The sequence below is a fragment of the Spermophilus citellus genome (assembly GCF_964194105.1).
Source record: "Spermophilus citellus genome assembly, chromosome: 4".
Classification (NCBI taxonomy): domain Eukaryota; kingdom Metazoa; phylum Chordata; class Mammalia; order Rodentia; family Sciuridae; genus Spermophilus; species Spermophilus citellus.
This window is the reverse complement of record NC_138185.1, coordinates 126,275,401-126,295,431: the sequence shown is the minus strand read 5'-3', so window position 1 is coordinate 126,295,431 and position 20,031 is coordinate 126,275,401. Positions and strand designations below refer to the sequence as shown.

The 20,031-nt window shown below is 35.3% G+C and overlaps 1 protein-coding gene across 2 annotated transcripts in view; it reads right to left on the bottom strand.

Moving 5' to 3' along the window:
* The window catches only part of WDR72 (WD repeat domain 72), a gene marked incomplete at both ends in the record, with an annotated part of 194,977 nt that overhangs the window by 152,908 nt on the left and 22,038 nt on the right, over positions 1 to 20,031 (bottom strand). For both annotated transcript variants that reach the window (XM_081292970.1, XM_081292969.1), the window contains 4 exons: positions 12,845 to 13,040; positions 15,703 to 15,923; positions 18,276 to 18,521; positions 18,897 to 19,038. In XM_081292970.1, coding sequence (XP_081149096.1) covers positions 12,845 to 13,040; positions 15,703 to 15,923; positions 18,276 to 18,521; positions 18,897 to 19,038 — 805 coding nt within the window. The remainder of the gene's footprint in view (positions 1 to 12,844; positions 13,041 to 15,702; positions 15,924 to 18,275; positions 18,522 to 18,896; positions 19,039 to 20,031) is intronic.

Sequence of the window (20,031 nt, the reverse complement as noted above, 5' to 3'; positions counted from 1 at the left end):
AAGAATATAGATGTGGATTCCAAACAATTGTTAGGTAGGAGACCAGAGGTAAACAGAGAGAGATTCTATGAGATGAGTTAGTGCAACCCTCTGTTTTCTATAACACAGGGCATTAGATCATGCCTTTATATTCTCCTAATGTTTATATAGTCATGCTTTGTTATCTGATTACAACCCCAAGAATGTGTGATTGGGATTTTTATGCTATCTACAATTATAACATGCCAAATATTCTTTAAATCTAGTGCCTAAAGGAAGCTCAACTTCCTTTACAAAATCATTGATGACTGTTAACTTTAATAACAGACCAATCTTGGGGAAACTATAATGGTTGTAAGATATAGAAATAAGAACTTTTTAGAAAAACAGACATACAATGAGGAATATGTAGCAATGTAATGTAATTTTTCAAGCAAAGAGCTGATGCTTATGGAAGTAAGAAAAATGTTGTGACCAAAAAAAAAAAAAAAAAAAAAAAAAAAGAAAGTTAATCTGCAGTGTAAAGTATGGGTTAAATTGAATTGTCTTATCAAATAAGTTTTTGTATTACAATTATTTTCTTAGAATCTCAACTCACAAATATCATCAATTTTGAACTATCCCTATAAAGTATAATACATTTACTTCATTTTCAAAAACAATGTACTTTCTGCTCAAATGGCAAACTGTAAGAGGGCATCTTGTGTCCATTAGTGGAGTTTTTGCAACTTCGGTGCTTTCCAGTGACAGAAGCTAGTCCCATGTCTTTTCAGAATATGGGCTTCAGTGGAAAGTATCTGGTTCATGGAAATGTGAAAAAACTAAAGAAAGAGGCAGGCCAATCTACGCCTAGGATTTATTGACAATACTGAGATTAATAAGCAACATTATTTGTGGCACCCGAGATAAACTCTGACAACATTCCCAGAGTCCAATTTTCTGCTCACCACTCTCAAGCAAGAACTTGAACTCTGGCTTGGTTTTTACCTGGTTCATCCCTAGAAACAAAATACTTCCCTCATCAAATCCTAACAAGTTAGTTAATGGGAGAAGTTGGATATTATTGATACACTCAGATGAACCAAGTGCATCCAATATCCTTTATCTCTCAGCCAAATCGGAGAACCTACTTTCCCCAAGAATAACAATCATTACAGTCCACTGAGTCTTGCTTTTCCAATCGTTTCTGTGGCAGCTGGCTACTGGGAAGTTGCTAGGGAATTGAAAGGAAGCAGCGTGGGGAGGGCAGATGGCTCCTTTGGGTTTATTTCCACTAAACGCTGCAGCTGTGAAACCCACTAACGTTCCAAGTGTCTATGTAAACTCCCTGCAGCAGGGGCCTGGCAAAGGAGAAGTCACAGTGGGGCCGTCCTGAAGTGTTCCTCTTGAATGCTATAGAATAAGCCCCCATAAATACTAAATGCAAATATATGGCAAGCACACTTAGCTAACACTGATCCAAAAGTGTGATCATTCCACAGGAATTGGTAAAAATGACTACAGCCAGTAATTTTGTTAGAAAAGGAAAGCCCAGGAAGATGTCAACTGCCAAAGGAAACAATAAAGGGAACAAAAGGTGCAATTTAATTGGTAAAAGTAATCTTAAAAGCAGACAGTATTTATTTTTATCATTAGTGTGATATTGTATTATTCTCATGTTTGTATCTGAGCCTACAAATGTTCCAAAGACATCCTGCAAATACCACAATAATATGCCTAATGTATATTAAGATGCCAGGACAAAAAAGGATGGAATTGAGTAATATCTCAAGTAAAATGCATGTGTGCACATACACATAATTCACCTATGTGTGTTTTACTAGAAAATGTAATCATCTATTATAGGAGACACACACACACACACACACACAATTTTGTAGTACTGGAGATTGAACCCAAGGGTACTCCACCACTAAACTATGCCCCTGCTCTTTTTTATTTTTTAATTTTTTTTATCTTGAGGCAAGGTCTCACTAAGTTCTGAGGCTGGCCTCAAACTTGTGATTCTCCTGTCTCAGGAGGATTATAGACATGCACCACCAAACCTGGTTATAATGTAGGTTACTTCCTTAAAAGTAAGTTGCAGGTATCTAAAAGCAATAGAGAATCCTGTTCACATAAAGTAATATTATGCCTGTAACATTTTGTAGGCAGTTCTTCAAATATTTCTAACTAATAAACATTAATAGAGGCACAGGTCTGAATTTGAGGGAAGAAAATCGTAAGAACACAGCAGACTACCCTACTCAGATCAGTTTATCACTCCATACTTAAAATATCCTCTTTATGAAAAGAGCAAGTATTTGTAAAATTATAAGATCAAATGAATGTTTGTAAAATTTCATCAAAGTCCATGTTCACCTGATAGAAGTAACAGACAACTACTGTGATAATGGTATGGGGTGAATATGTATGTGCTCACATGTGTTTGTGCACATATGCATGTAAAAATGTCCATCAAGGATTTTTTATGGAAGTAAAAAAATATATTTGATGAGATAAATAACTCTATTTAGTGCTATAGTATTTTTTGTTTTAATGTCATTGAAAATGAGGTCAAACTATTATTATTGTATTTTTGTTTTGGTGTTTTACTAAAGGATATGTAAAGCGAATGGAAACAGTCTGCCAAGTGAAAAAGCAGATATTGACTCATACTCTCCAACTGTAGTGCTATCATTGAGTAATTCTGATGCATCCCGCTTTGAAAATCTTAAAGACTAATAGGAGCTCTTAACCTTTTTAAGGTAACAAACCCCTTCATTGGTCTAGGGAAGACAATGAAGCCTTTTTTGCTTTTTTGCAAAAATGTCAATAAAATATGTAAGCTTATAAAGGATATTGATTATATTGAAATGCAATCATCAAAATATAAAATCACAACATAAAAATAAGAATACACATAATTCTGCACATGTTAATATGTAAGAGAAAAAATTTAAAAGTATAATATGCTAAATTTAGTAATTATTTTCAACAAATGCTTAAATTCTATCACTTTTTAGCAATGTTTTTATACTTTCTTAATCTCTGTGTTTTTTAAATTTTGGATGAAATTGACATAATGTACATTTATTATACAATCCAGTGGCATTTAGTACACCCACAGTGTTGTGCAGTCCCCATCTCTCTCTAGCTCCAATACTTTGTATCACCTTAAATGGGACTTACTTAAACTAAAAAGTTTTTTCTCAGCAAGAGAAACAATAAAAGAGGTAAATAGAGAGCCTACATCCTGGGAACAAATTTTTACCCCCCACACCTCCGATAGAGCCCTAATATCCAGAATGTACACAGAACTCAAAAAATTAAACAATAAGATAACAAATAACCCAATTAACAAATGGGCCAAGGACCTGAACAGACACTTCTCAGAGGAGGACATACAATCAATCAACAAGTACATGAAAAAATGCTCACCATCTCTAGCAATCAGAGAAATGCAAATCAAAACCACCCTAAGATGCCATCTCACTCCAGTAAGATTGGCAGCCATTATGAAGTCAAACAACAATAAGTGTTGGCGGGATGTGGGGAAAAGGGTACACTTGTACACTGCTGGTGGGGCTGCAAAATGGTGAGGCCAATTTGGAAAGCAGTATGGAGATTCCTGGGAAAGCTGGGAATGGATCCACCATTTGATCCAGCTATCGCACTTCTCGGACTATTCCCTGAGGACTTTAAAAAAGCGCTCTATAGGGATACGGCTGCATCAATGATTATAGCGGCACAATTCACAATAGCTAGACTGTGGAACCAATCTAGATGCCCCTCAATAGATGAATGGATAAAAAAAATGTGGCATCTATACACAATGGAGTATTATGCAGCACTAAGAAATGACAAAATCATAGAATTTGCAGGGAAATGGATGGCATTAGAGCAGATTATGCTAAGCGAAGCTAGCCAAGCCCTAAAAAACAAATGCCAAATGTCTGCTTTGATATAAAGAGAACAACTAAGAACAGAACAGGAAGGAAGAGCATGAGGAAAAGACTACAGTAAACAAAGACGAATGGGGGGAGAGAAACGGAGAGAGAAGGGAAAGCACATGGAAATAGTAGGAGACCTTCAATGATACACAAAATTATAAGAGGTTATGAGGGGCAAGGGGGAGGGAAAAAAAGGGAGAGAACTGAACAACAGCAGGGGAGGTAGAGAGGGAAGATGGGAGGGGAGTGGAGGGGAGGGGGGATAGTAGGGGATAGGAAAGGTAGCAGAATACAACAGTCACTAATATGGCATTATGTAAAAATGTGACTATGTAACAGATGTGATTCTGCAATCTGTATTTGGGGTGAAAATGGGAGTTCAAAACACAATTTGAGTCAAATGTATGAAAGATGATATATCATGAGCTATGCAATGCTTTAAATAATCAATAAAAAAAATAAAAAAAGAATATCCTGTATTCATTAAATAATCACTCCATGTTCACTCCTCCCCCATCTCCTGAAACCACCAATCTGTTGTCTTTGTGCTAGTTCACCATTCTAGATACTTCATATAAAAAGAATCATACAAAAGCCGATTTGTGTGTGTGTACATCTAACTTCTTTCACTTAGCATAATGTTTTCAAGATCCATCCAAGTTATTCCTTGTATCACAACTTCATTCCTTTAAGGGACAAAATAATATTTCATTGTACATATATACCAAAATTTGTTTATCTATTCTCCCATCAATGTACAATTATACAGTTTATATGTTTTGGCCATTATGAATAGTGTAATAAGAAATGTTCAATTTCTGTGTGGGAATTGCTTTCATTTCTGTTGGTGGAATTGCTGGGTCATATGGTCACTCTATGTTTAACTCTGAGGAAATGCCAAACTGTTACCTTCAGTGGCACCATTTTATATTCCCACCAGCAATGTACCAGTGTTCATATTTTCTAACTCCTTGCCAACTCTTATTATTTTCCACTGTTTTGATTCTAACCATCCTAGTTAATGTGAATTAGTAGCTCACTGTGATTTTGATTTGAAATTCCCTGAAGGCTAGTGATGATAATAAATTTTTCCTATGTTTCTTGTCTATTTGCGTGTTTTCTTTGGAGAAATATCTACTCAAGTCCTCTGTCCTTCTCAAATTTGGGGAGTTTGTCTTTTTGTTGTTCTATGAGAGTTATTTATATTTCTAGATATTAAACTATTAACAGATGTGTGATTTGCAAATCTTGTTTTCCCATATCTCTCCATAGTCTTGGTAATGCGCTGTGATGCACAAAAGTTTTAATTTTATGAATTTCAATTTATTATTTTTTCATTGCACTAGTTTCCATTATAATAAGCATGTGATATATGCGTGTGTATATGTATGTATGTGTATGTGTAAATGTATGTATTCTGCTGCAAACATTGAATGTTATCATCATCATTACCACAAAAAAATTAAGGTTTTGATCAAGTTATTGACTTGTCTGAGTGTACAATAGTGGCAGAATCTTTTAATTTAGTCCTTAAATATTAGACAATAACATTAGTTTGAAACACTATAAATAAATAATGAGTCATGTGGCATCATTTGTCCTCTTGAGCTAAATACTGTTTTTTCTTTTTTCATTTTTCATTGAATTTAACAAATATTTGTTGAGATCTTCCTATATGTTGGGTGCAACATTAGTTTCTGGGAATAGAGTAATGACCAAGATAGGTAAAATTCTTGTCCTCTTGGTGCTTTAGTCTAGAGAGGACAGATAGTAACCTCCAAATTGTAAATATGAGAGAGTGCACTTTGCTATGCTAATAAGAATAAAAGTAATAAAAATTTTCTCCACAGTGATTCCTATCAGTGTGTTTAGGCACTCCAGCACACTCCACTTATATACTGTCTTACACTTTGCAAACTGCTTCAAAAGTACAAAGGCTCCCTGAGATAATGAAAGTCCTTTAACAAAGAATGTCCCATATGATCAATGCAGTGCCCTTCATGGTGGTAGACACTTCATCAAAATAAGAAATAACCACTGAGCTCAACTAGAACCAGAGAGTTAGGGAGTCAGGGATAAAGAAACCATAAACACAAGGTAGGATGACAATTTATGAAGGATTCACAATAAATGATAGTTAACATTTGATCAGCGCCAGTGGCTATGGAGACTTAACTCCTTTTTGAGGAGTTAAAACTTGACTGTGTAATATAGATAAGAGAAGGTAAGACGAAATTCAAATTTGGGTAATGTGACTCCCAGTGTTCATGTTCATCACCCCTCTGGACACTACCTTCTATTTAAGAAATTAAAGGTTGACAATTGTGCAAATATTTAGTCACTAAACTTCAAAATTCATCTCTGCAACTATGTATGTGCACACACACTCAATACTGCATGAGCACAAACTGCAAATTATAGTGTAGCTGTGATAACCAGGGTCACATGAGAAGAAATGAAGATTCAAAAATTGGCAGTAAACTAAAAATATATGTTGAGTAATAACATCAGTAATTATTATAATAAAGGAAATGGGCTTGGAAAAGGTGATATAGAAAAAAGCTCATCCTGTACTTTAATGTATCCTATTTTTTCTTTTCTAAAAACAATCATCCCAAGAGGGTTCCATCTGTAATCTGCCACAACAAAATAACATGGCTTTAAGAAAATGATATACTGCAGAACTGGTACCCGCAGGATGCTGCATACCCCAAACCTACTTTTAACACCCATGTAATGGAGGCTTTATATTAGTGCTGACGAGGCAGTTGACACAACATAACTTTGCCCCTGTATCTAGAAAGTAGTGACCTTGATGAGAAAGCCAAGAAATATTGTCCCTCAGAATAGTATAATTGGTCACTAGAGTAACTTTCAAATTTTTATTTTATATGTATAGCAATACTAGCCATTATATAACTATAAAAGAAGGAGAGCAAGTAAAATTTGTGGACTGAAAAATGATTTCTTCACATAGTGAATTTGTTTGATATTTTATTATGGCAAAGTAAGAATTCAACCACACAATTCTATTCTATAGGGGAAAATTTGATTACATTTCTGGAAAACTGTCCTACACATTTTCTACATATCCCTCACCCTGAGCAATTAAAGTAGACTCTATAAAAGATCAAATACCAAATATGTATTTTAAAATACAGTGTATAAACTATTAGTTGACAAAACTTTTCCTTCTTAATTTTTTAAAAAAAATTCTTCTTAAGACTATAAACACTTCATTTATATGGCATCATGGTAGGCTGAATAATTTCTCAGCTAACTATTTCTGATTCAAATAAGAAAAAGAAATTGAGATAGGAAAAATAACTCTGAACATATCTTTTTTCTTATTCCTTAATTTCCTAGGAATAGGCTTTGTTCCACCGTTATGCTTAAAAAGTGGCTGTTCAAACACAGTGTGTGCTTTCTAACAAAAGCCATCTCAGGACTAGGGACTGGATCCTCAAGCCATGCTAGAGTGAGAAATTTCTGCTCAAGGTCACACAGCCCACATTTCCTGAGGAGGAAAATGAAGGAATTAATAAAAATGATTCACATGGACTCTGTATTCTACCTACTCACTAGTCAGATTTTAGTTCTTTGAACTTCGGGCACCAAGCTGATTCTGAGATGTCCTTAGGTCTGAAATTCACCATGGATGTGACACCTTTCAGTATTCCTGTTGGAGTCCAGGAGTACCTGGGAAGGAGAAAGTCCAGCCCTCCAACATGAGTCATAAGACATGGACAAGCAGCTTCCCTATAGAGCTTTCTGAACAGGGGAAACAATTTCAGATTTTTTTTTGGTTTGTGTCTGGTAACTCTTCCTACCAGCTCAGAAAAGTCTATCCTGAGCAGTGATACACAGCTTTCGTTTCTCCTCGATTCCCATCAGCTGTCACTTCTGCTATCAGAGTGCCTGCTTCTAACAGCTTCCCCACATGAAATTTGATGTTTCTAATCTGTCATCTAAGATTAGATGAGCAGAGCTGTTAGAACTATGTGTAAATTAAGAGCCAAGCTCTGAAAGATAACTGAAAACCCTCTTCTTCAAAACAGCTTGCAGCAGGTTTCCTGGCAGCCATTTCCTTTCTTCTCAGAGCTTCTCTTATCTAATTTCCTGCTTGACAGTCTCAAAAAGTTGACTTCCATTTGAAGGAGGTTTTACTATTATGAGTTGCAGTGGAGAACACACCAGAGTGGAAGGAGGAGACATCTGTCCTGGGGCAAGAACCAACATCCAGGCAAGGACCTTCAGATTCATAAAACCTCTGCTCCATTTCCTCCATTGTATAACCCTACTGTCCTGCCTACCACATGGAGCCAATGAAGTACAGTGAATCATGCATGAGCTGTTATGGAAACAACCACCATCATTCTCAAAAGTCTATAAACCTTGACTACTGGCTGCCAATTTTTATGAATAAAGTTTTATTGGAATGCAGCTTTGCCTGTTCCTTTGTGTATGATGTGGCTTCTTTAGAAATACAGAGCAAAGCTCAATAGTTGCAACAGATATCATATGGCCCAGAAAGCTGAAAATTCTTACTATCCAGCCTTATACAGAAAATACTTTTCGGAACCATCATATCAACACATTTTTAAAAAAATTTTCAAACAAACAAGGTTTCATTTTTCCACTAAATACACACATGGAATATTTCACAACACAGAATGTGTGCTTAACAGAAAGAAGACATTTGATGATGCTAATTATATGGCTAACACACAAGAAATTTGTTATACATGTTTCCTGATATGTCAATCTCTTATTTTGAACATTAAAGTCCTCAGAATATTTTGAATTTAATTCTTCAAAGAATAATTAGATCAGAGCCCAAAACTACTTCTGGTGTGTATTTTAGGGTGAAAAAAAAATCAGTATTACATTGTCCCCATTGTGTCACAGCACTGAGGGCAAAAAGCTGCCCATAGTCATCAGTGCCGAACACACTGTGGGAGCTCAAATATTAATCAAAATGACATCTCCAATTTCTCTCTTTCCTAATCAGCCCTAAACATTGCAGGATATCCAGGAAATCAATAAGCAAAATGGGATGCTCTCATCACTCCGAGCCTGGCAGCACTGCATCTTTAGCCAGGATGAGGGTTCTCAATGTTACACAAATACTTCCTTATTTTAGCTGTTTGCCTCTTCCATGGGATAAGCATGCCCACCTGTCACCCAAACTTTGCCCTGCCATGCATTTGAACAACCACCTTTTACCACTTCAAGAAAAATATGCCTGGGATTGTTTTGCTCTAGAATAGAATCTTGGTGCATTTTTCCACCAAGATTTTTGAATGAAGTGAGAACAGGCTGTTAAAAAGTAATTGTGAAAAACTGAAGAGGCCTCACCTGCTACCATCCACACCTGAGGGGATGGCATAAGTCCTGACCATGCATACCACACACTCCCTAAACTTCCAACAAAACAGACTTTAGGCACAAATGAAAATTAACCTTTGGTGTCAATCTTCTTCCATTGCCTTCTGTCTAGGCCCTTTTCCCCAAATCTCTTATCTCACTGATACCTTCTGTTTTTTTCTCTGGGAGTTCTAGATTTGTTCTAGTGCTGAAAGATATGAGGAGATAGCTATATGTCAATTTATTCTACCTTTATGTATTTAGAAGAGGCAGAGTGCTGGAGAAATGGAACAAAAAATAGGTTTGTTCACAAAAGGAACTAAGTTCAAACCCTACAGAGAGGATAGCTATGAGAAAAGCTAAAAGGCAGAGGCTCAGGAAAACTGACTGAAATAGAAAATACACAGACATTCACTACCTGTGAGCTCCAGAAACCCCATAGGAGACTTGGAGAAGAAAGCTAAAATCTGCTTATGGTTGAGCAACCATGACCTAAAAACTACCACAATTGGTCAATGTGAAGTTGAACTCATTTGAGACCCAAGAACATTTAGGTTAGTTCACCCAGTCATTATTCATTCATTTGTGTGAATAGGTACCTTCCAATCAGGCTCTCCAAGCCTGTTTTGGTCTTAGCTGATATTTTCTCTTTTAACTTTATGAAAATATAAATAGAAAAGATTCCTCATCCAAGATTTTTTTTCTCTCTTACAGGAAAAGGATAAAATAAAGATCAAGTACAGGAAACATGATGGAGCCACCTTAGCTAGATAAAGTCAGCTTGGGGGAAAAAAGTGTTCATTAAATTTTAGGAAAAATTGAGATAGAGATTAAAGGCAACCAACAACAAAGCCAATACCAGACACAAGACTTAAAAAACAAAACAAAACTTATTCAAAAGGAATGCTTATGAGGTGAAAAACTGAGACATCAGCCACCTACACAGGTTGTTGTGGGAATCACATGGGATGGTCGGTCAATGGGACAATCCTTTGAAAAAGTGAAGGACACAGGACAAATGTGAAGACACTGATATAGTTCTGAGCAATCCTAAGTTCTATCTTAGGCTGAGTTGAGGTTGTTTAAAAACTACCAGTGTAGTAGCATGAGATAAATAAATAGCCTCATTTGGATCAAATATCCTCTAGGTTAATTTGGTGATTAACAGTACATATTATTTAATATGGCAAACTAAAACAAACACTTTAATAGGAAACAACATAAATAGCCAGCTGTAGGAGACTCCTGAAGTAATTAATCATTTTTTTGGTACCTGGGATTGAACTCAGATGTGTCCATTACAGCCACTATTCCAGTCTCTGTACATTTGGTAGCCCACTCGATCCCACTTATCCTTCTAGGTCCTGCTCTGTCCACAGTGAAGTTAATATGATATCTAGAACTGGATACCTTTCACCTCTGACATCCAGAAAGATTAAACTAATGAAGGGGACTGCAGGAGAAAGAAGAGAATTTCCCACAATTCTCTGTTTCAGTCCTGAGGATCTGGCTATAGCTGCCTCCCTGGCATGACTTCAGGTATGAGCAAACCCCCTGAGCTTCAGCTCTCACTAGGTATTAATGCTTTTCCATTATTGAGGCTTCATCCCTACAAGTGGTAAGAGCTTCCTGATGCTGCCAGTGTCTGGGTAGGGGGAACAATACCATCTGTTCCTGGTCTGTTCCCTCATCCCTGCCCATACCTATAAATATTCCTTTGTTACAGTCTCTTCATTTGACCCACCTGAGTTGAATTCAGTTTTCTGCCAGGACTATGGCTGAAATAAAACATGGATATCTATTTATTGGCATGGAAAGATATCTGACAATGTAGATCAAAATAATAGCACTTGGGTTTATATGGTGGAACAGAATTATGTATTTTTCTTTATGATTCTTTATTGTTCAATTGTTAACTACATACGATTATTCTGAGGATATAAAAAGAAAAAATAAAATTAAATACAAAATGGAAATAAGCCTAACCTTAAGAGTACTTTACTTCCCACTTCATCAAAATTAACATATACAAAAAGTTGCATAGCACAAAGGTATCTTGATGAGGCAATGGAACCATGAACACTTGTAAGCAACAAGATATTTCTTTATTCCTGCTGGATTCTATTATCTATTAAAAATTCTGTTCAGTCAGCAAGTGTTTACAATCACGAACACAATTGTACAATTTATAAGTAATGTGTTTTACAGGCTTGGATTTCACAAGCAGAGGTCAAGATTTTGTTGCACTCTGAGATCAGTAGTAAATATGACTAAGCGCTTATCACCTACAGGTACTGTGTACAAGTGTTGTCAGTACTCGCTCATTTAATGCTGGCAAGACAGCAGTGCTATTACTCCCATTCCACAGATGAAGAAATTGTCATGCAGAGAAGCCAAGGAATTGGTCCAAGGTTGCAGAGCTCTTCACTGACAGGTCCTAGAGGCAAACCTTGGCTCCTGAGCCTATTTTATCCATTATACTCACCTGCCACTCAGATGGACCCATTAACTAAGAATTCTGAAACTCTCCTAATTATGGGCATATTATGCAAAGAACCACCAGAGCCCTCAAACTGACTCACGACTTATTAGCTGTGCAACCTTGCACATTTACATCACATATTGACAATTCCTCATCAATAAAATGGTGACTGATACCTCTAGCTATGAGACTCTAACTCATATGAGCAAATGAGCATGGTAGCTTTCAAAGACATATAACAAGATACAAATGTAAGGTTTATGCCACACCCTCAAAACATGAGTACATTAGTCACCAACATTAACACACAACAGTCAAAGGTAAAGAAAACAGCAATTACTTGGGTGAAGTATGGCTCTAAACTATAATATTATAAACTACCCACTCTGTTAATAACACCCAACATAAAACCACCACTGATTAATCAATAAAAATCATGCAATAGTTTCAGTGAAATGTACTCTCAAGTGAACTCTCCTGACTCACATTCATTAATTACATCACCTAATTTGATATGTTCCAGCATTTTCTGAAATACATTATTCTCAATCTTCAGTTATGTAGTAAAACTTAAAAAAAACATTTAAAGTTCAAACTATACATTCTGTGTGGTATAATACCAAAAGTTCAAGTAAGCCACTCAGTTTTCAGTTTCCCTGACTCAACTTTTTGGAGTTTTACAATTAATTATATCCATTATTACTGATCATCAATTAGCTCAAAATGTTGCTGAGATGGTGAGTATGCTGAAGAAGGCAGAATTTAATGATACTTTGAGACCAGTAGGACACTAAATTTCTCTCTTGTTAATAATTAAAGTAGATAACTTGTGTTTTTATTTATAGCTTCCAGAAATATCCGGCTCATTCCTGTGCACTGCCCTGTCAGCTAATCATCAGCTGGTCAGGATCTGACTTAAGCCATTGTGTTGTATTTTCCACATATGTCTTCAACTGAAGCTATAATTGCAGCCCAACCAAACCTTAAAGCAAGTGATGTCATTTCTGTGTCCTCTCTAGAACTTTCCACACACTTATACATCATAAATATATAAAGAATCAGAAAGGGTAAAATATCAATTTACCTGTTTCAATTTCCCAGATATAGACAGAATCGTCAGCACATCCAACAATTAAAAAGTTCTCAACTGGGTGCCATTTTATCATCCTCACAGGGAAAAGATGCTTCCGAGCACGCAGGAGGCACCTCCTTCCCTCCAGGTGAAGGAGAGACACAGAATGGTCACTGCACACACAGCAAATTATCTGATCATCCCTCAGCTGTGACAAAAACAACAAGCTTATATAAGTAAACAGTCAAATGTTTTCTTTTTGATTATATTTTCTCCTATCTCCTAACATAGAACATTTTTTGTTAAAGCCTCATTTACAAAAGGATATTTCTACATTCTACAGCATCTCTTCACATAGCTATCTGTGGAGAAGCTTTAAAAGCAGAGTGCAGTTTAAACTCAACAACCTATGAGGAAGGTCAAGAGATGCAAGTAAAAAGGAGAATTCTAGGCCAGATCTACTTATGAGATAAATGAAGAACTTGATCATAACTCAGCAAATTCAGGCAGTGAGACAGACATCGGAAATAATGCAGAATAAAATAAACCCCAGAACTAATTTGTTGCCACAAAAAGAAGCTATTTGTAGACACAAGCTTAGGCCCAAGGGTATCATGAGCTGAGAGTTTCCACTTAAAGCCTCAAAATGTGATTTGGTGCTGTTCCCAGAACTATACAGATTCTAATCCAAACAGGAAACTCAGTGTAGACACAATCTAAAAGAGGTAAGCATTAGATAGTTCCAACTGAATGCACCGCTTCAAAGACACAAGGACCAAAAATAGGCTCCTAAGGACAAGAATCCTTAAGACACTTTTTAAAAAGTCAGCATGTGGTTACCTTGGCCACAGTGTAGGACAATGACCATCCATGCTGGGTATTGTTGATCTACCCAGAATTTCAGCTGTTGTGTTTATAGCACCAATGGAGATCTCTTGAGACCTCCCAGGACCCATCATCAACCTCTCTGTGGGGTACTAGAGAACATATTTTCTTTCCTAATTATTTTTTAAGGAGATTACATAAATCCAAAGGGAAAAAAATTACAAAATGGCAGGTGCTATACATATGGAGCCTAGACTTATTGAATGGATTAAATATCATTTCTTCCCACCCATAATACCTCTTGGAGAACCTGCCCATCCCATAGCCTCTAGAATGGACACCCCAAGGTGTTTCAGGATCCTTAAACACACACACACACACACACACACACACACACACACACCACGAATACAAATCTTAAGGCCAGGAGTGGATATACACTAGTGACCCATACAAGGCCAATCAGAATCTGTTTTAAAGGCATTTAAGAGATAAAAATAATTCACAGAAAGAAGCAAGAGAAGGAAGCAATCACAGGAAAGCATGCAAGTGTACAAGCATATACTTTTGCATAGGAAAACTTGGTTTCAGAATTTAGAGTTCAAGTTCCCCCAGCCCTTGCTATAATGTTTTGTCCTGGATGTCTGTCTCAAAGATTGTTGTTATACTCTCTGAATAAAGTGTCCCCCCCAACTATTTTTTAACTTAGTTTGAATAGATCCTGTTTCTTAAAATTAAATCATCTATGAATGAGGCAGAGAAAAAGAGATCAGGAATGAAACTGACTTGCACTGCTCTACTGGAGTGAAAAGGAAAAAAAATGAATAAAAAGAAAACAAAATAAAGAAACATCAGAAATAAAAGATATATCAAGGAATCCCAAATCATCATGGGGAAAATTATTTTAAAACCACACTTAACCTTGTTTCACTGCTTTATTCAATCATTTGTGTTGCTGAAATATTGTTTTCCTACATCTCATTACAAAAAGTATTATGCTTCCTGCAAGTTTAATTGTAGCTGATTTTTTATAATATTGTGGAAAAATAATTTTATAAGCCAACTAATTTACAAAATCTCTTTTCCTGCATTATCCTGTACCTTTATTTTAGATGAAACTCAAAACTTGGTTGTTCATTTTTTAACAAAGACATTAGCTCTATGAAAGATGAATTTAGGTTGACATTTCATGAAAAAATTACATACAAAACTATTTCATTTTTCCCAACATAATATAGGTGCTCATAAATTTTTTAAATCTCAATATTTATTAAAGAAATAGATAAGTAAATAAAAATCCACATAATAAAAATAATGCAACTATGAATATTATTATAAAATGAAATTGTTGAAGGCAAAAGTTAAGTTCTAATTTATACATCCCTACATTGTTTGACTTGTTTTTGCATTAATCGGCTACTTTTATTTATTTTTTTTTTTAAAGAGAGAGTGAGAGAGGAGAGAGAGAGAGAGAGAGAGAGAGAATTTTTAATATTTATTTTTTTTTTTTAGTTTTTGGCGGACACAACATCTTTGTTGGTATGTGGTGCTGAGGATCGAACCCGGGCCGCACGCATGCCAGGCAAGCGCGCTACCGCTTGAGCCACATCCCCAGCCCTAATCGGCTACTTTTATTAAAAATAGCTCCGTATTCAGAATTAAGACCGAAAAATATATAAAAATATATAATTATTTCTTACTAGAAATAATTAAATACTTTTATAAAATCAGAACTTTAAACACTTCCTTTAGAACCAAATTATTTGTATAATAATAAAAATTGGGATAAAAAGATTAGAAAGAAATATGGAAAATCAACCAGTTACATTATAGGTGAACAAAACTTTTTTTTCTCCTGTGAGATATCCCTTATTTTTCTTTCTTTTAAAAATGTTCTGTAATGTCATATAACTCAAATTATGAAACTGACTTGGACTGCTCTACTAGAGTGAAAAGGAAAAAAGTGATTAAAAAGAAAAAATAAAGACAAACCTCAGAAATAAAAGATATACCTGAGGAATTCCATACTTTTTATCTTAACTTACTCTGAAGTTCTCCGGGGACATCAAAAGGCTTGTTACTGGACCGGCTTCCAAAAAGAACTTATGCAAAATGTCTTCATTAAAGATATCCCACAAGATCACACACGAACCTTGGTCCCCAGACACCATCCAACTTTGGTCTAATTTCGAAGATAGACCATGTGGATAAAGTAAAGAAGTTACACTTTGGTGGTGGCCTTTGAGAACTTTATGACAGGGAGAATCTGGAAAATGATCAAACACCAAATAGTAAAGACTTTATTTTTATCTAGGAAATAATTCTGAGAATTCTTTTTATAAATTCTTAATATAAACCCACATTTGACTAGGAAAATTAGTGGACAACACTTAGAACATCTCAAAAGGCAAGAGCTTTATCAGAAACAAAACCATGCTTTTGATGAAGCACTAACATTGATTGTTTAACTCTATTCATTGCTTAGAATACTAGCAAGTTATCAGTTTTTCTACAGCAAACACTTTTTTGAAAGAGTGATTCATATATTCTGCTCCATAAAATAAGCCAATTTTCCTTAAAATTAGTATAATTAAGTCTAATATATAAGAAAAACAAGTTTCCCACAACATTTTGCTTTGAAACATGTTAGACATTACCTAGTCCTTTCTCTTTGTTTTACAGATAAAGTCCCTGAGTTTCAGATAGATAGGTTAACCGAATTAATTGCAAGTGTCAAAAACCAAGCATAATGTTTAAGAATGTAGACTTGCTATTGAAGAAATCTGCCTTTATCTCTGGGTTGATCAATTTCTAGATGTCATAATGAAAAAGTTGCATTTTCTCTAACCCATAGATGCTGCACCTGAAAGATTAGAATAATAATCATCCTTGCTTCAGAATGACCATAGGGTAAAATAAATAAGACAATGTCCATAATTTTCTAGCACTCTCCATGCATCTTCCAGGCTCAGGGCTATTTCAAACCATATCTGTACTGGAACACAGGATGAATGACACATCTTTTCTTTTCTGACTAACCACACAGCTTCTTCCTTCCTCATTAACTAAACTGTCCCCAAATTGGAGAGGACCATAAGCCATAACCTCTATATTCAAACTAAAGCAGAATCTCAAAGAATCATTATCTCACTGTAGTTACTTCTAGTCCATTAGGCACATCCTCATTTCATATCCCTCGAAAATCATTAAAAAAAAATATATAAACGCAGATGCTAAAAGTCAAATGTAGGTTTCTGTTTGTTTTCTTAACATTAGGATAAATCAGCCTAAATAAAAGATGCTAAGGTGTTGGATTTTTCACTAACTTTTAACAGCAGCCATTTAGCTATATACCAGTATATTACCTTTCCTCAGTTCATTGCCATTTATTCACTGACTTCAGTCAAGTACTGAATCACAAGTCAGTAACATTTAGTTAGTAACCTCCGTAAATTGAGAACAATAGTGGGCAATGTAAGAGGAGTTGAAAAACATACTGAGCTTCAGTCTCCACCCTTGAAGACCTTACATTCTAATAGGATTTATATAATTTAAAATGGTTGGGGCTGGGGATGTGGCTCAAGCGGTAGCGCGCTTGCCTGGCATGCGTGCAGCCCGGGTTCGATCCTCAGCACCACATACAAAGATGTTGTGTCCGCCAAAAACTAAGAAATAAATATTTAAAAAATTCCCCCTCTCTCTCTCTCTCTCTCTCTCTCTCTCTCTTTAAAAAAATAAATAAAATGGTATATGATTTTTACTCCACATCCTAAAATCACCTCCTATATTTCCTTTCCTGATCTGACAACTTGCTGCATAATGGTATTTATTAAATAGGCATTTGTTGTGGTAATGCACAAAGATGTATAAGAATGAATATAGTTCATTAACAAAGAAATAAAAACTAAAACAAAAAGATACCGTTTTTTTTTCTTTCCCTAATTGTCAAAGATTAAAAAGTCTAATAGCAAAGTTGACAAAGGTTTAGGATAAAGGCATTTTCACAGACTGTTACTGGACATGCATGTATACTGATATAATTTCTTTACAAAAACTTTTAGGTATATTTCCAAAATATTAAATATACAAACTAATGATGATCTAGTAATTCTACTGTTGTGGACTAATATTGCAGAAATATCCAATATATGTTCAAGAATAATCAATTTTGTATTATCCATAGTAGCTAAAGACTAAAAAACATAAACATCAATTTTCAATTAAAATTCATTGTTAATAATTATAGTTTATAAAGAATAAACACCAAAATATTTTATTCATATTTATTTAAGGATATCTTAGAAAAATGTATTACAATAAGCTTCTATTTGTGTAATATAATTTAAAAAATGTATACTGTTATGCTGGTACATAAAAAATTTCAATAAAGGCACAAAGAAACTATTATTTATAGTTGTCTTTGGTAAAAGAAGAGAAACTTGTTTCTCACTGTAAAACTTCCTGTTTGAGTTTTTTAAAAATCTGCATGTATGTTTTATTTTAATATTAAAATATGTACAAATTTATCAGCAAAAGACTTCTGAATCTTCTTTATATAGCTTATTGAAAGTGAAACTTAGATAAATAAAATTAAGAGGGTTAAATAAAATTGAGTCACCTTTTAATAAAGAACCCCCTTCTAGAAGTCCTGCTTTGGCAGCATTCAAAGCCTGTGTAATGAAAATTGTCCCATCTTCACAGCCACATATTAGTTTATCAAGACTTGGAACGTACTCTGATGAAGTGACTACTGCAGTTCCTGCCTCATTTTCAAGCCCAGAGAAATGGTCAATAATACTTTGAGACACAGTTTGATGCTTATCGAAATTATCTTGAAGGGTCCAGGTGGTAGTTATTGGTATTTCTAAAAGTAAAACATACAAAATTAGAAAACATGGTTTATCAATTCATAGTGGACAGGTAAAATGTCATCAAGACATTATACTTTCAAAAACTGTGAATAACAGCTTAATCCATATTCATGTTGCCAACATTCTTTCCTTGTTATATTCAATTGGTATTAATTTGAATTATATTAGTTGAATTGTTTAAATCTATAAGCTTTATGTTTATGCCTGCTTTTATATTGCACTTAGTACATAGTGGTTCATGAGAATTTTTTAATATGTAGCTTCAGGTTATTCAGCTCAAAAAAAAAAAAAAACAACCAACAAACACTGAATTAATTACAAATCAGTACTCAGAAAACATGTGAGGAAAGAAAAGGAAACTGTCTTACCCCTAGGAGAACCATCAAACTTGGATATGGGAACATCAGGGATGTGCCACAGAGTAATCCTTCCTGAGACTTCACCAGAGAAAAGTACCTTATAAAAAGGCTCTTTCCTTTCATTCATGTAGCCCATAACAAAGGGAAGGCTCTGTGCCAAAACAAACAAAAAAAAATAATAAACTTTATGTGGAAACGTTCTAAGTGTAGAGAGATAGCCCCTGTTTATAAAAGGTGGAACAAAACTCCCTAGTTGAACTAAAGTTTTTTTTTTTCAACTTATTTCCCACTGTTTCAGAATTTTCAAGTGAATTAAATGAAATAATCTGTGATTTAGGACAAAAAATAACTTCATGGAACAGTCATCAGCTAGACTTCAAAGAGTTGGTAGGAGTAAACTTTTTGACTCTATTTCATATGTATATGTTTTAGTCAGTTTTTTCACTGCTGTGACTAAATGGACCCAACCAGAACAACTATAGAGGATGAAGTTTATTTGAGGCTCATAGCCCCAGAGGTACCAATCCATAGCTAGTCAGCTTTATTCCTCAAGTCTCCAGGTGAGGCAGAACATGATAGAAGAATGTTGGAGAGGTAAGCAGCTCACATGATGATCAGAAAGGAGAGAGAGAGAGAGAGAGAGAGAGAGAGAGAGAGAGAGAGAGATCTCCACTTGCCAGATACAAACATATACCCCAAAGCCACACTCCCAATGCCCCACTTTCTCCAGCCACATCCCACCTACCTTTAGTCATCACTCAATTAATCCCATCAGGTGACTAATTCACTGATTGGGTTAAGGCTCTCATAACCCATAAATTTCTTCTCTCAAATTACTTGCATTGACTCACATGTGAGCTTTCGAAAGCTACCTTACATCCAAACCATAACAGCGTATTACACATACTGCTATATGCACATGTTACTGATAAGGGGCTTTACACATATTCAATTATATAATCCCAGCATAATCCTGTGAAGTTGGCACTCTCATTGTCCTCAATTTACAGATGAGGGAGTGAAGGGGTGATTCACCTAAGGTGAAGAATATAGCAATGGGCCTGCAGTCTAGTAATTCTAACTCAGGAGCCCATACTGTCCTCTCAGGAGGCCTGATCTGTTTTGGGTCCCTACGATTCTCAGT